The 16,316-nt window shown below is 55.2% G+C and overlaps 2 protein-coding genes across 15 annotated transcripts in view; both read left to right on the forward strand.

Moving 5' to 3' along the window:
* Nucleotides 1-7,043, forward strand: part of FBL (fibrillarin) — a 9,844-nt gene extending 2,801 nt beyond the window's left edge. The window contains exons 2-9 of the mRNA XM_011372227.2: nucleotides 1,978-2,151; nucleotides 2,253-2,354; nucleotides 2,436-2,530; nucleotides 3,485-3,655; nucleotides 4,602-4,734; nucleotides 5,790-5,902; nucleotides 6,665-6,810; nucleotides 6,940-7,043. Of these exons, the coding sequence (XP_011370529.1) occupies nucleotides 1,978-2,151; nucleotides 2,253-2,354; nucleotides 2,436-2,530; nucleotides 3,485-3,655; nucleotides 4,602-4,734; nucleotides 5,790-5,902; nucleotides 6,665-6,810; nucleotides 6,940-6,964 (959 nt within the window). The 3' untranslated portion in view covers nucleotides 6,965-7,043. The remainder of the gene's footprint in view (nucleotides 1-1,977; nucleotides 2,152-2,252; nucleotides 2,355-2,435; nucleotides 2,531-3,484; nucleotides 3,656-4,601; nucleotides 4,735-5,789; nucleotides 5,903-6,664; nucleotides 6,811-6,939) is intronic.
* Nucleotides 7,044-7,179: 136 nt separating this feature from the next.
* Nucleotides 7,180-15,765, forward strand: DYRK1B (dual specificity tyrosine phosphorylation regulated kinase 1B). 14 transcript variants are annotated; one of them, XM_023537883.1, is made up of 12 exons: nucleotides 7,180-7,484; nucleotides 9,479-9,642; nucleotides 10,617-10,736; nucleotides 10,836-11,024; nucleotides 11,400-11,547; nucleotides 12,414-12,700; nucleotides 13,499-13,645; nucleotides 13,724-13,864; nucleotides 14,164-14,199; nucleotides 14,284-14,479; nucleotides 14,832-14,938; nucleotides 15,033-15,765. In XM_023537883.1, the coding sequence occupies exons 2-12, from the start codon at nucleotides 9,580-9,582 to the stop codon at nucleotides 15,402-15,404; spliced, it is 1,806 nt and encodes a 601-aa protein (XP_023393651.1). In that variant the 5' UTR covers nucleotides 7,180-7,484; nucleotides 9,479-9,579; the 3' UTR covers nucleotides 15,405-15,765. The 14 variants fall into 14 exon arrangements, with proteins under 14 accessions (XP_023393651.1, XP_011370534.1, XP_011370535.1 ...); XM_023537881.1 differs by lacking the exon at nucleotides 7,180-7,484 and adding an exon at nucleotides 8,010-8,214; XM_011372232.2 differs by having other exon boundaries at nucleotides 10,614-10,736; nucleotides 14,164-14,479.
* Nucleotides 15,766-16,316: the final 551 nt, after the last annotated feature.

Here is a 16,316-nt window from a genome sequence, read left to right on the forward strand (position 1 = left end):
ATGAGGCAGAACCCAGAGGTTTAAGATACATCAGCAGACAGTGTATTTAATATTCCTCGAGCCCATACTTTGTGTTGGGCGTTGTGTTGGGGATGCAGCGGTAACCAAAACAATGAAACATCCCTGTCCATTTGGAGCTTGATTCTGATGGGGGAGGCAGGCAGTAATATTAAAAATGCCATGGGTGGAAATTGATACGAAGAAAAAGAAAGCAAGGTAAAGTCCGGGTAGCCAGAGAAGGTCCTTCTGAGGAAGAGACATGTGCTCAGAGACGTGAGTGCAGCAAAGGAGTGGGGGAGCCGAGCAGATGTCCATGGGAGCCAGGCAGTGGCAACAGCAGATGTTAAAGGTTGAGAGGCTAGAGAGCGAGTTTGGTCTTGGTGGGCGGGAGGGAGCCTGGGGCCCAGCATAGGTCAGAAAAGTCAGCAGACGCCAGAGCCCTGTGTTGGTGCGTCTCAATATGGGCTGCGCATTAGAATCACCTGGGAAACGTTAAAAAGGTGCTCAGGCCCAGGCCCCGACCCCGGACAATTAAATCAGAGTGGCTGGGTTCCAACAATTGGCCAGAAGTGAGACTCACTGCTTTAGGGCTTTGGAAGTCAGTGATTTCATTTTGAATGTGATAGAAAACTATTAAAGGGATTTGGGCAGAGAAATGATAAGATCCGATGTGCTGTTTTAAGAGGGGTGGTGCTAGCTGCCATGTGGACAGTAGACTGTAGAGGGAGTGCAAGACAAAGGTGAACAACTCATGGTTCTGTGTGGGAGCTTTGAAACTGTTAAAAATCACATTGGGAATAGTTACAAAAAAGTTCTACATTTTCGTCTTCAATGCCATTAAGATGCATGAAGCTTTCATAGGGATGTAAATATAATGTACCTTTACAAAACCTTTAGCAAGTTTGCTGTTGAATAGTTTACATCAAACCAGATCATTTTAAATCAGCACTCATCCCACAGTATTGTTTTAGAACTCATGTGATTTTTCTGACTATTACTGAAGAGCTTTTGAAACTGTCAAAAACCAGGTATTGGATCCATTAGCACCGGGAGAACTGTTCTGCCTCAAACGTTTTGTGCTCAGTGAAGAACATTTGCACTGTCCCGAAGTGATGTAAACAACAAAGTCTCTGAATCTCTTTTTCCCTTAAACTTTCAATCTCATCATGAGCCCTAAACTGTTTGTGAACCGTTCCTCATCCATAAAGGACAGTTTGGTATTTTTCTTTTTTCTTCCCTTGAGCTGGCAGAGACTTTTGCAAACCTGGAAGCAGGGAGATCAGTCAGCAGGAAAGACATCACACCCACCTCCCCTCCGCTTGGAGGTTGGCACTTTTGTCCCAGACACAAGGTCAGCCACGGGAGGGCAGGGCGACGGTTCCAGGCCCACCAGGCCCCGCCCTGCGCTGCACGCTCGCTCAGTGTTCGCTCTCCTGCAGACTGATTAGTCTTGAAAAATAGGACGAATTCTGCGAATCTGTCATCCAGACAAGAGCAGAATACGGACAGTAACCTACATCTGCCTGTGTACCCTCCCCTGCCCCAGCCCCGTCACTTCTCCCTCCCATTCCCCAGTACCATGAGTTTTGCATTGATCGGTCCCTTGCCTCTTCTGCGGGTGGGGCATGGGTCACCGCAGCATAGCATTGTGTAATTTCAGTTGTCGAACTTTCTAAACAGGATATCGTGTGTGATGTGACTTCCTTGGACTTGCTTTTTCACGTAACATTTTGATTCTGAGATTTATCAGTTGTGTAACCATAGGTCCTTCACGTTGCCGATTGTGAATATCCCCGTTTGATCCGTCCGGGCTGCCGGTGGATAGTCGAGTTAGTCCCGATCTGCTGCCACTGCGGGCGTTCGTGGACATGTGCCCGGGCGCACATTTCTCCCGTTTCTCTCCTGCGGGGAGCTACGAGGTGCCGGAGTAACTCCTCAAGCTTCATTGCCTGATTCCTGTTTCTGTTTCCACCATAGGTTTCAGCCCCCGTGGGGGTGGCTTCGGTGGCCGAGGGGGCTTCGGTGACCGTGGTGGCCGAGGAGGAGGCCGAGGCGGCTTTGGCGGGGGCCGAGGCGGCTTTGGCGGGGGCCGAGGTCGTGGTGGAGGCTTCAGGGGCCGTGGAAGAGGAGGAGGAGGAGACAGAGGAAGAGGCGAGTGCAGGGGAGCTGTGATGGAGGAGGCTCTCCCTGGGCTTGGGGAGTGAGGGGGATAGAGATGTGGGGTCTCCCTCTCACCGCGTCTCTCCCTGTAGGTGGCGGGTTCCAGTCTGGTGGCACCCGGGGTCGTGGTCGGGGAGGAAAAAGAGGAAACCAGTCAGGGAAGAATGTGATGGTGGAGCCTCACCGGCATGAGGGTGAGTGAGGAAGGCGGGGAGCCCGCGGGGGGGTGGGGCGTGGCCCAGCGTCCTCACCCCTTCGCTGATCCCTTCACTCAGGTGTCTTCATCTGTCGAGGAAAGGAAGATGCACTAGTCACCAAGAATCTGGTCCCCGGAGAATCAGTTTATGGAGAGAAGAGAGTCTCGATTTCGGTGAGACATAGGGTCTCCCTGCCTCCACCACGTGCCCTACATGCGACAGCCACTCCTATCCCCAAATGCCTTCCGTGACTCCCCATTGCCTTCAGGTTTAAGTCCCACATTCTCAGTGTGGCCCCGAAGGCCCTGTACATTCTGGCCTCACTTCCTCCCACTGTCCCTGTGACCAAGTGTCTTCAAGCCACACTGACCTCCTTGCTCTCTCAGCTCTGCGTGGCTGTTTCCCTTTCATCAGCGTCTCTGGTCGGGTGTCAGCTCGTCTTTCTCATAAGGCCTCTTTGCACCACCCCGTCTGTCAAAGTAGCCCTCACCGCCTATCCCTGACCTATTATCCCATGTCGTCATCTTTACGGCCACTCACACTCCTGCCTCAGGGCCATTCTGCCTTTCCTGCTGCCCGGAATGAGCTTCCCTCCCAATAACTCGACCGCCCCTTACGTCCTGCGGGTCTGCTTCACGTGTCTCCTGGCTCTTCCCTGGCCACCCTTCCTCATTTTCACCTGTCCCTCACCCTGCTCGCCATACCTTATATTTTGTTCCCCAGCTTGATCTTTTCTTCTTAGCACTTGTCACTAGCTACTATGTCGTATATGCGAGTTTGTTCAGAGTATACTTACTCCTTGAGGGGAGGGGTCTCTGTCTCGTTCACTGTGTATCCGCATAGCATCTGCACACGGCATGCGCTGGCACCATAAATGTTTGTCGAATGAATGTGTGATCTTGTTTCTGTTTGTTATCTGTTAATCTGTCGCTGCCCCTTCTCCCTGGGTCAGTGACATCCATGAGAGGGCAGGCGCTGCAGTCCGTCATGGTCACTGGGATGTACCCACATGTATTTCTTGTACAATGATCGGGCACCCAGTCCCTTTGAGGACCCTAGGGTTGAGGCCAGTGTGATCTTACAGAAGAACCTGGCACTGACTTCTGTCCCCATCTCTCCTGGCCCAGGAGGGAGATGACAAAATCGAGTACCGTGCCTGGAACCCCTTTCGCTCCAAGCTGGCAGCGGCAATCCTGGGCGGCGTGGACCAGATCCACATCAAGCCAGGGGCCAAAGTGCTCTACCTCGGGGCTGCCTCGGGCACCACCGTCTCCCACGTGTCTGACATCGTAGGCCCAGTGAGTGGACGGATGGGCAAGGGGTGGGGGGTGAGGAAGGGCTGGTGGTGAGGTGGGAGGGAGAGAACGGCTGCCTCCTCTGCCAACCGCGGAGTCAGAAGCCCTGGCTGCTCCCCTGTACTGCATGGCTTGGAGCTAGGCCCTTCCCTGTCAGCGCCTGTTGAGTAAAAGTTGCAGCTTGAACCACCTGTTCTCCAAAGCCTCATCCAGCCTCATTCCTGAGTTCCCCCAGAGGGAAGAAGGGAAGGAGCGTGGCCATTGGGGAGACCAGTGTTAGAGGGGCCCAGAGCTGAGCGTATAGATACCAGACAATTGGATTTGGTTGCCCTTTACAAAGAAGTTATGCCCCCGAAGTCTGGTCTTCTGGTTCCTCTTGAAAGAAAGGAGATCTCAGTTTCTGGGCCTGCATTTCTGTGATGCTGTTTAGAGGATACCTGTGCATCCCACTTCATGGCCCCTAGCTCATCTGTGTAACTATGAGCTGTATAAGTGGTTAAAAACCCCAGGCTCTGGTGCAGGCATTAAACAGTGACATGGCTTTCAGCACGTTACTCAACCTCTCTGAGCCTCGGTTTAGCCCTGTGAAAAATAGAGTTGTTTTGAAGATAAATGAATTAATTCCTGTAAAGCGCTTAGAGCAATGCCTGGCCCACTGCGGATATTCTCAGCTGTTATGATTTCATTTCTGTGCTCTAGCTTCCTGATTTTAGGACTGTATTGGAGGCCTGGGCTTTCAGATGAGTCAAAGCAGGACTGAATAACCCTGGGCCAGTGCCTGCCCGTCTCCGCACCACAGTTTATTCATCTGTAAAATGAATGTGATAATAGTTGTTAAATGGTAGGTTTTTGATTTGGAGGTTTGAAGAGATGCTGCATGCAGTGTGCTCCATAGGAAGTGCTCCTCACACGAGAACTAGGATCATTGTTATTATTTGATTTATTTTAGGATGGTCTAGTCTATGCAGTTGAGTTCTCCCACCGCTCTGGCCGTGACCTCATTAACTTGGCTAAGAAGAGGACCAACATTATTCCCGTCATTGAAGATGCTCGGCACCCGCACAAATACCGCATGCTCATTGGTGAGAGGTCTCGGGGTTGGGCAGGTGGGGTTAGAACAGGCCACTCCAGGTTTCCTGGAAGAGGCTGCCAGAGCCCTGATTCGGATGGAATTGGAGTGGATGAGCAGGCCTCTTGAGTCTGCAGGAATGAAACAGGTTGCGAGGGAGCCAGGTGAGGTTGTGGAGGTGGCAGTCCTGCTTCCGGGTCTCAGATGTCTGGCACCCTCAGAGGGCCAGCCTCCTCCCCTCTGATCTCGTTCCCCTCTCCCTAGGCCCCCCATACCTCCTACCTCCCTCTAAAACGTGGTACTTTTACACTGCCCCGGCTTATGTATAAAAGCCTCCTTCAGAGGTCCTTATCATCATCTGGTGAGATCATAACCCAGAAAGCACAAACCGTGGGCTGGCCCAGGAGGGACCCACTGTGAATATTAATGACTTAGTTTTGTTTTTTTAATTCAGAAGTATAATGTAAAGATGGAATGCTTTATTAATCACCGCTAGAAGTAACTTATATGAACAATTTGATGTCTGCTTTTCCCGATTTTAGTTTCATTACACCATCTTTTCTTTTTTTTTTAAGTCACACTGCCTTAAAAAATATGACTTTGTATTCTGCATTCTGCTGGTTTTTCTGTGAGTTTTTTTCCATGCACTCATACCATACCCTTAGTCTTGCAACTTGTTTCATCTGACAATCCTTCAGACGCTCTTGCCTGTAAGTGCTCACCTTTACTTGCCTTTTTGATGACGTATCTGTCTCCCCCCCAGACCCGGGAGCGTCTCGAGGGCAGGGTCCGGGTGTGACTCATCTCTCTGTCCCCGACGCCCGGCCCAGGGCTGGCCACAGAGTAGGTGGCAACCATGGTTTACAAGAGGCATGAATGAATGGTGTGACTGGATTTTGGACCCATCTCGGGGAGCACCATGGAGGGAGGAGGATTAAGGGAGGGGGAAGTGAGACTGGAGGCAGGGAAGACTGCCAGGAACCTGCTGGTGATGGGGCATAGGCCCCTTGGGAAGAGCTGGGAAGATCCAGGGGACCAACTCTTTAACTTCCACATCTTTCTCCCTAGCAATGGTGGATGTGATATTTGCCGATGTGGCCCAGCCAGACCAGACCCGTATCGTAGCCCTGAATGCCCATACCTTCCTACGTAATGGAGGACACTTCATGATTTCCATTAAGGTGCGGGCTTCATGTCTTCTGTCAGTAACTGCCGAGCAGCCAGTCGAAACAAGGGAGGCTCCATCCCTCCTAATGCAGTCTAATTCCAGCTCTGTCTCTACTCAACTCCCCTGCCCCTAGTCAAACATAACGGAAAATGTCTGCAAAACTAGCAGCTTTGGATTTAAAGAGGCAATAGAATGTAGTGGTCAAATGCATGATCACAAGTCTCACCATCTGAATCTGAATTCCAGCTTGCTGTGTGACTTTGAGCAAGTTACTTAACCTGTGTGCCTGTTTCTTTACCTGTAAAATAGAAATATTAGTACTATTTTTTAGTGTTGATGCAAGGAGTAAATTTATCAATCCATGTGAAGCGTCTAGAACAGAGCCAGGGGTAGAATAAACACTAGATAAACACTAGGTGCATTTTAAAAAACGTTTTATTTTGAAATACAAATCCTGTGTGCCCTTCAATTAGATTCACCATTTTGTCAGCCTTTCACTACATTTGTTTTCTTATTCTCAGCTGCATTATTACTGTTAAGGAAGAGGAAGTAGGAGGAAAAAAAATCTAGACTGTAAAATTGAAACAGTGGCTTTTAGATAAATAGTACTCCGTCGAAAGCTTCCTGTTCCAAATCCAGAGCAAACTGAAAATTTCCAAAACCCGAGTCTCGCCGTTTCCAATAAAAAACAAATACTTCTGGTTTAAAGAGCACAAAATGAAGGGAAAGTAGTCGAAAGCCTTGCTGCAGACTTTAAATCCTCTCTCCTCTGCAGGCTAACTGCATTGACTCCACAGCCTCTGCAGAGGCCGTGTTTGCTTCTGAAGTGAAAAAGATGCAACAAGAGAACATGAAGCCCCAGGAGCAGCTGACCCTAGAGCCATACGAAAGAGACCACGCTGTGGTCGTGGGTGTGTACAGGTGAGTATGGTGCCTAGTACTCCACCAGGGCAGGTATCTCTCCTCCCCTGCACCCAGAGGCATGCCGGACAGTACGTAGGAGTGCCCCCAAAGTGGTGACAAGCTCTGACGCCCCTCATCTTCTCACAGGCCGCCCCCCAAGGTGAAGAACTGAAGCCCAGTACCATCTGGATTGCGAGAGATTATGTTGCTACTGTTACACATGTGTTTTTCTATTAAAAGACTCGTCAGTCGCTCCTGTCTGCTCAGCTGATTGCTTGGCGACCTCCATCGACAACAGGGCGCATGCTCGCTTGTTTGGACTTGGATCGTGGTGGGGGTGGGCATTCTCATCCGGTCACACAGCGCATGCTCTTTTCTTAGGTACCGCTTGCGCCGCCCTAACCCGGTTTCGGCGCTTGGGCGGGGTTGGTAGCCCACTGCGCATGTGCGCCGGTAAGCTCCGCTGAGAGCAGGCGCGGAGTGTTTTCTTGGGTCACGTGAGGGGGAGCAGATGGGGCTGTGGGGCGGAGCCCGGGACGGGGGGGCCGGTTTGTTGTGGTCGCCATTTTGCTGGTTGCATTACTGGGTAATCAGGGCCCTGGTTCGCCGCGTCCGCCGAATACCTTCAGCCGGTGGGCAGGTCTGAGCTCGGGCTTCCCGAGCAGTTCGAGTCCCCTTGCCCGCGCTCTCAGGTAACGATGCGGCTACGGACCGGGAGGGGGGCATTACGGGACCCGCCCTGCCCGCGTCGCAGCGAGACTTAGCACGAGGCCGAGGGAGAAGAGAGGGGCGGCCGGCAGGTGCAGGCCGTGCCTGGCTATTCATAGTCGGATTCCTGGAAGGGGCCGAGCCCGAGGGAGCTGTCCTGGGAGGGGGTAGCAGGGCCCCGCTCCCGCCCTTTGTTTGGGCTCAGCTCTGCCGGCCGCATCGTCGTTGCCTAGCAACAGCTGCCCTGGACTGTGATTGGTTGAGCTCTTGGCAGCAGCGGCCAATGGCACGATTGTTGCCATGGCAGGTGTGGACTGCCAAGTTCAGGCCGACACCGCGGGCCCGGGCGGGCCTCTAGGGAGGGGGCGGGACGCCGGTGTCCCCCGGGGCGGGTGGCTGCGCGGGGCGGGGCAGGCGGGGCGAGGGTTAACCCGCCCCTCCCCCGTCCACCTGCTTTCCCCTTCCCCCGCGTGCCCCGGGCTGACCCTCGTCTCCTCCTTTCCCCTCCCCCGGCGGCGGCGGCGGCTGCTGTTGTCACCCACCGGGCCGCCTGTCCCGCTTGCCCTCCCCGCCGCGCTGGCCGGGCTGGCCGGGCCGGGACAGGCGGCTGTCTCCTCACCGCTGCCACTGCCGCCATGCTGGCTGCTCGCCCACCCCACTGGGGGCCCCACCGCGCCCCAGCCCCCCGTGGGCCCCGCGCCGGCCCTGACCCGGGTAGGGGGTGGGGGCTGGGAGAGACGGTCCTGGGGTGGGAGGGCCCGGGAAAGGTTGTTTTTGGGGGGAGCTCCGTAGGAGAAGAGAGGTCTTGGAGTGGCAAGGTTTGGCATAGGAGAAAGAGAATGACATGAGGAAAGGCCAGTGGGGAGAGGATTTTGGTGTAGCACTCTGGGAGGGAAGAACTATGTGATATTTGGGGACTTTGGCTACGGGGGCCTTCTAGGAATGGGCACAGTTGTGGATTGACCCTGGTGTAGAGAGGAGTGACCGTAGAAACGGCCCTGGTAGGAATCTTGGATTGGGAAGAGGTGGGTAAGGTCCAGTGCGAAGGAGAGGAGGACGATCCCTCTAACGTGGGAAAAGACACCTCCCCTCTGCTCCCATCAGGAGGAGTGGGCCTTGATTGGGAGGGGGACACAGGACTAATACGGGAAAGAGCTCTGATGTGGCATGGGGGAACTGAAATGTGGCTTGGAGGGTGATCCCTGATGTGGGAGGGAATGATACAAGAGAGAGGTCTTGGTATGATATGAGGAGGGTCCCCTGAGAAGGGTGTGTCCTGGTGGATGAGAATGCCTTAGGGGTAGGACTCTTGTTATATAGGAGTTCTCAGATAACAGTGGTCAGGAGGTCCCCAAGGACCCCAATGTAGTTTTAGGGGCCTGCGGAGGACTTTGCTATGGTTTGGCTGGGGCCCAGAAGACTCATTTGATTTGCGGGAGATCCTAGAGTTCTCTGAATTGGGGTATCTGCTGGGAACCACAGATCTTGAAGTGGAGGGACCTTGCTTTGATAAGAAATGATATCCCGATGCTGGGAGAAGACTGCAGGAGGGCAGGATCTTGTGCGAGGGGGCCCTGGGGAGGGCCGCAAGTAGAAATGGGAAGAAAAGAGTGAATCCTACTTCCTTTACTGCCTGTGGTTTCTGTCTTTCTCTTCTCTTTCTCCTCCCAATTATTGGCGTCTTTTTGTCCTTTCCTGTCATGACCCATATCCCTGCCTGGCTCCCGATCACTCCCTTTCACACGTACCCCTCTTTGTGCTGCTTACCTCATTTATTTGGTAATCATTTGTTGAGGGTCTCCACTGCGCTTTTCCTCCCCTTCACCCGGCCACTTCTCTCTGTCCCCTCTTTCATGGCCACCCTTTCCTTTCTCCCTCTGTGTCCTGCCTTCTCTCTGATGCCCACCTCTTTCCTGCCTGACACTGCCCCACGTATCCCCTTGTTCCATGTTGTTCCCTGCCTCCCGCCTGCTCTCAGGTCTCAGCGGCGGTGGCAGCCGAGGTGCAGGATGCGAGAAGGCGCCCCCCGGCCGGGCTCCCGCTCCAGGCCTCGCTCCCCTGCGGCCCTCTGAGCCCACCATGGCCGTCCCGCCGGGCCATGGTCCCTTCTCTGGCTTCCCGGGGCCCCAGGAGCACACGCAGGTACGCGTTCAGCTGGCTCCTCACCTGCCTGGGGTAGGGGGCGGCTGGGGATAGAAAGGTCTCAGGACCAAAAAGTAGTGTGGTCGCCCAGGACAGTCTCCCAGGGAATTGAAGGGTCCCACGGGAGTGGATGATAGAGGGGTTGCTGGCAGAGTCAGGGTTTGGTAGGCCTGGGTTCAGATCCAGACTGGTGGAAAAACTACTTAGGTTTTCCAGGCTATTCTGTAAAATGGGGCCAATAATGATACCTACCTCACAGGGTTGTTGTGAGGATTAAATGAGTTAATGAAATGCATGTAAAATGCTAAGGACAGTGCCTGGCACATAGTAATAAATGTTCACTAAGGAAAAAAAGTCCAAACTGAAAGATCTTGAGGGGGTGAATGGGGAGCAAGTTGAGCCCGAAGGGTCTTGGAGCCAGCAGGGCCTAGGGGTACAGGGTTAAGACTCCCAAATGGAGAGCTCGGAGCGGGAAGTCCAGGGTGCTGGATCCATATCTAAGTTCCTTGGGGTAAAAGAACTGGGCAAAGATGCTCAGAATGTGAGTATTGGGAAGGCCCCAAGGGATGAGGGTAAAGCAAGATGGGGGCCCTCGAGATGAGATGCCCAGAATGGATGGTCTCAGGCAAAGGATTAGGAGGGGCAGAGCCCAGGTCTTCTATGGGACCTCCCCCACTGGGGTTCAGAAAGGAGTACAGGTGGGTGAAAGGGCAGGGGCAGACAGTTCACTTTGCATTCACTCAGCCAGTCTCCACGATCATTCACTTTGTGCCAGGCCGTGCTCCAGGCACTGGAAGAACAGCAGGAACAAGACAAAGTCTCCGCTCCTGGGGCCTTTCTCTTCTAGTGGGTTGTCAGACAATGATCAAATAAGAATGCATACGGTCATGATGAGCCAGCTGCCCATATAGTTCTCCCCCTTGAAGACGAAGGTGAAGGCCTGTCCTCAGTGCCCCCCCTGACCCCCCTAGCAGGTGTTGCCTGATGTGCGGCTCCTGCCGCGGAGGCTACCCTTGGCCTTCCGAGATGCGACCTCAGCCCCGCTGCGAAAGCTCTCCGTGGACCTCATCAAGACTTACAAGCACATCAACGAGGTGGGCAGGGCTGGGGGACCCAGGCTGGGCGCTGAGGGGTCCTGACCACCGGCACAGGTCATTTACCAGTCCCCATTTCCTGGCTGGCCGGCGGGGCAGGTCTACTACGCGAAGAAGAAGCGGCGGGCCCAGCAGGCGCCCCCTCAGGACTCAAGCACCAAGAAGGAGAAGAAGGTCCTGAACCACGGTTATGACGACGACAACCACGACTACATCGTGCGCAGTGGTGAGCGCTGGCTGGAGCGCTATGAGATTGACTCGCTCATTGGCAAAGGCTCCTTTGGCCAGGTGTGGATGCCCCGCCCTGCCCTGGCCCGGGTTTGGGGAACGTGGGCGCCCGCTCGTGCTGATAAACACAGTCAGTGGTTCAGTGGCTTCGATTTCTGTGCTGGCCCAGGCACCCCAGCCCAGTCACTTGGTTGTCCCGTGCCTCAGTTTCCTTTTCTGTAAAAAAGTACAAACAGCAGGACACTCTGCATAAGGTGGTCGTGTTATTTCACATGTTAACACTAGTGCCTGACTATTGGCGAGCACTGGATTTTGGATCACTTTTAGTAATATCGATATTGATATCGGTGGGTCTGCTTATCTGTAGGGAAAAGAGTGCCTCCTGGCTGGCCTTTTCCTTGCTGCTTCACTTTGCGACGTGCCCTGCCCCCGCAGGTGGTGAAAGCCTACGACCATCAGACTCAGGAGCTGGTGGCCATCAAGATCATCAAGAACAAAAAGGCTTTCCTGAACCAGGCCCAGATTGAGCTGCGGCTGCTGGAGCTGATGAACCAGCATGACACGGAGATGAAGTACTACATTGGTGAGGCCCGAAGCAGCACGAGCTACATAGGGGTGGGTCACCCGGTGTAGGACAGGGCCGGTGTCTTCAGGGTAGGGTTTGGCCTGTAATCCCCTGACATCTGGGATTCTCCTGCCACTTTCATTTTTGCCCTATTCACGTGCTCAGTTTATTGGGTGCTTGCTAAGGATCAGGCTCTGTTGTCAGCACGTCACATAAATTAACTCGTGTATGCCTCACCACAGCCCCACGGAAGGGCATCATTGCCCAGGGCTTAGAGATGAAGAAGTTGAGGCCTGGCCGTGCTCTCATTTGCATGAGGGCACAGAGTTTGTCTCTCAGTAGACTGCAATTTAAACAGCCAGAGGCGCCAGAGCCTTTATTTACTCTTCACATCTGTGCTGGTCTTTTTTTTCTTGCTTGTACTGATGCCTCTTAGTAAAAGCAAGACGATTTAGAGAGTGTGTTTCTTTTAATACAAATCCTTATAGTAAACGGAAAAGGAGAATCTTTAGTTACCAAAATAAACAGAACTGAGACTAAAACAACGTCAAAATTAGATGAGGCAGTGTAGAATGGTGTTAAAGATCTGTCAGCACCAAATGGAAACTCTTTGGTTTAATCTGACAGAGACTTGAATTCACTTTTCTTAAGAAAGTCAGTCAATCTTTTTCTTGGTTTGAATCGAGTTATAGACCACATAAAAATGTCCTGACGAGCAATCCGTACCTGCGGGCACACCAGACTCTAGCCAGTACTCAAGAAGCCCAGACACAGACCCGCATACAGCTTCTGTCCTTGATTACCGTGGACCCCAGGCCGTCCCCCGGCCCTCTGTGAGCCGCAGTTTCTTCTCCATTGGCCCATGTCCGTCCCCTTCCCTGCAGTGCACCTGAAGCGGCACTTCATGTTCCGGAACCACCTGTGCCTGGTGTTCGAACTGCTCTCCTACAACCTGTACGACCTCCTGCGCAACACGCACTTCCGTGGCGTCTCGCTGAACCTGACGCGGAAGCTGGCACAGCAGCTGTGCACAGCGCTGCTCTTCCTGGCCACGCCTGAGCTCAGCATCATTCACTGCGACCTCAAGCCCGAGAACATCCTGCTCTGCAACCCCAAGCGCAGCGCCATCAAGATCGTGGACTTCGGCAGCTCTTGCCAGCTTGGCCAGCGGGTGCGGCCCGGCCGGGAGGGGGCGGGACTGGGACTGGCGGTGTGGGTGTGGCCAGGCGGGGCGGGGCCAACAGGTAGCCAGAGATTGGGGCGGTGCTAGGCTGGGATGGGTTTTTGTGTGCGGCCTGCGGCCTGAAGTGGCTGATGACTGAGGGAATAGTACTTGGAATAAGGTGATCGGCGGGTATGAAGGGTGGGTCCAGTGGGTGAAGGAGGTAAAGGAGAGGGCCACGGGGTACACATACTGCCAGGAGAGAAGAGTGACGCCTGGGGGCAGGTCAGATTGGAGGCTGCCACATTGTAGGCAGGGGAGGTTGGGTTGGCTTTGAGCCTGGATGCCACTTTGCTAAGTTTTGTTTACCCTGTGCTCTTAAAGCTGAGGAGTGTGTGTGTGTGTGTGTGTGTGTGCGCGCGTGCGTGTGTCGGGGGGAATGCTTCAGCTTTGCAGCTTCCTGTTAGCCGTCATTTGAGATGATGATGGTGGGGGCATGATAAGGGTCTGGATTGTGAGGGTGGGAAGGGCCTGTGTTTGCGGACTGCCAGCTTCTGACTGGTAACCGGGAGGGGTCCAGAGTCAGGCCTGGGGCTGGAGATCAGGGTCAAACTAGGCCAGCAGAGGCCTGAGGCTGATGAATAAGATGCTGCTGGTGGCTCCTAGAAAGTTGGTGCTGGTTACGTCAGGGTCTGGAGCCTCCATCCCCAGTTTTGGGGGCTGGCGGCTTGTCCTAGCTTTGGGAGCGTCAGTGGTACCAGTAGGGGAGGCTGAGACTTCTGACCATTGCCCACTGTGGTCCCTCAGATTTACCAGTACATCCAGAGCCGCTTCTACCGGTCACCTGAGGTGCTCCTGGGCACGCCCTATGACCTGGCCATTGACATGTGGTCCCTGGGCTGCATCCTGGTGGAGATGCACACTGGAGAGCCCCTCTTCAGTGGCTCCAATGAGGTGTGCTCCCGAGGAGGGGGTGTGCTCGGGGTGGAGGACTGGCGGTCCTGATGGCCCTGACTGCCTGCCTGCTCTCAGGTGGACCAGATGAACCGGATTGTGGAGGTGTTGGGCATCCCACCAGCCCCCATGCTGGACCAGGCACCCAAGGCTCGCAAGTACTTTGAACGGCTGCCTGGGGGTGGCTGGACCCTACGAAGGACAAAGGAACTCAGGAAGGTGCGGCCCCCACCCTATGCCGCTCCTCCCACCCTGGTGGCCCCTCACTCTCTCACACTTGGGGCTCCCTCTCTCCCTGCTTCCTTTCCGTTGTGTCTTCCCATTCTTTCCTCTCCCCCTCGTCTGTCCTTTCCTTCCTCCCCAGCCCACCCTATCTCTGCAGCCCACCCCACAACTCTTCTTAGCTTCTCTCTTTCCACTTTCTCTCTTGTGCTTCTGTTTCCCCGTGTGTGTCTCCCTGCCCCTCCTGCCCACTGACGGCCACTCTCTTGCCCCCCCTCCCACCCCCTCCCTGCCAGGATTACCAGGGCCCCGGGACACGGCGGCTGCAGGAGGTGCTGGGCGTGCAGACGGGCGGGCCCGGGGGCCGGCGGGCGGGGGAGCCGGGCCACAGCCCCGCCGACTACCTCCGCTTCCAGGACCTGGTGCTGCGCATGCTGGAGTATGAGCCCGCCGCCCGCATCAGCCCGTTGGGGGCTCTGCAGCACGGCTTCTTCCGCCGCACGGCTGATGAGGCCACCAACACGGGCCCGGCAGGCAGCAGTGCCTCCACCTCGCCCGCGCCCCTCGACACCTGCCCCTCCTCCAGCACCGCCAGCTCCATCTCCAGCTCTGGTGGGTGCCCAGTGTCAAGTGGGGTAGGACAGGTCGGGGCAGCTCTGGTTTGGCCTGACCTGGGGGACCTTGCCATTGGGCCTCCACATAGTTTGGAAGCTGCATGATCCTGAACTCCAAAGGATGGGGCAGGAGAGCTCCAACTGGCCCTGACCTGATCTCTAAAACTGAGCTTGGGCTCAAACCTCTAACTGAACTCTGACCCCTAATCTCAAAATTGGGCCTGATCCTTCAAATGAGAACAGAACCCAAAGCCCAAACCTGGGCCTGAGCCATGAATCAGATTCAGTCACCGAAAAACCCACCACTTCTCCTTACCGAAGGCCTCTTCTCTCCTCCCCTGGCACTTCAGGAGGCTCCAGTGGCTCCTCCAGTGACAACCGGACCTACCGCTACAGCAACCGATATTGTGGGGGCCCTGGACCCCCCATCACTGACTGTGAGATGAACAGCCCCCAGGTACTAGGGCCTTGAGGCCTTTGGAGGTGGGAGGTGGGATATCTGGGGCTTCAGGACTTATGTCTCCAACACTCACTGTTCCTCTGCCCTTCAGGTCCCACCCTCCCAGCCGCTGCGCCCCTGGGCAGGGGGCGATGTACCCCACAAGACACATCAAGCCCCTGCCTCTGCCTCATCACTGCCAGGGGCTGGAGCCCAGTTACCCCCCCAAGCCCGATGCCTTGGCCGTCCTCCATCACCAACCTCGCCACCACCCCCAGAGCTGATGGATGTGAGCCTTGCGGGCGGCCCTCCGGACTGCTCCCCACTCCACCCAGCGCCTGCCCCCCAGCACCCGGCTGCCTCAGCCCTCCGGACTCGGATGACAGGAGGTCGTCCACCCCTCCCACCCCCTGATGACCCTGCCACTCTGGGGCCTCGCTTGGGCCTCCGTGGTGTACCCCAGAGCACGGCAGCCAGCTCATGACCCTGCCCCTTCCCTAGGGCCCCTCCTGAAGCCATACCCCCCATCTGGGGGCCCTGGGCTCCCATCCTCATCTCTCCCCTCGACTGGAATTGCTGCTACCCAGCTGGGGCGGGTGAGGCCTGCACTGATTGGGGCCTGGGGCAGGGGGTCAAGGAGAGGGGTTTAAGCGCACCCTCCCCACTAAGGATTGGACCCTTGGCCCCTCTCCCCCTTGTTTTCTATTTATTGTACCAAAGACAGTGGTGGTCCGGTGCGGGGGAGATCCCCCCTCACCCCAGGGCCCTAGGAGGGGGTGGGGGCAGGTAGGCGGAGATGGCCTTGCTCCTCCTTGCTGTACCCCCCAGTAAAGAGCTTTCTCACATGCCCGCCTGAGCGTTTGCGGGGCCCCGGCTCACCTCACTCGGCCCACGGAGGCATGATGGGGAATGGTGTTTGGGGAAGGGGTGCTGGAAGAGCTTTGTCTTGCGGGATATGTCCATGGGGAAGTTATGGCTATTGGCGCCAACATGGGGCTGCAGGAGGTGTGGGCCTAAGGAATCCTAGACAGAGATCCTGGACAGAGATCCTGGATAGGATCCTAGCTCGCGTTTGCCTTTTCCAGGGTAAACTGAGACCCTGAAAGGGTAAGGGCCTAACTCTGGCCTGTCGCCTGGAAACATCGGGTTCTGCCCACATAAGCTAGAGCGTCTACAGACTGCGCAGGAGTGGCTCTTTATGCCAGGCAGGCATTCAGTAGGTGCTGAATACATGTAGTGGACTTACTGGTGCCATCTGGGGAATGGCGGGCAAACAGTGGTACAGACTTTACCACCCACACGTCTGGTTTCACCCATTGGAACCCTTGCAGAGCAAGGCGTTTTGAGATTCTCAGGCAAAAAGATATTCCCGGGGTTCCAGGTAAGCGGGACTGTT

This window comes from Pteropus vampyrus, unplaced genomic scaffold, assembly GCF_000151845.1.
Source record: "Pteropus vampyrus isolate Shadow unplaced genomic scaffold, Pvam_2.0 Scaffold203, whole genome shotgun sequence".
Classification (NCBI taxonomy): domain Eukaryota; kingdom Metazoa; phylum Chordata; class Mammalia; order Chiroptera; family Pteropodidae; genus Pteropus; species Pteropus vampyrus.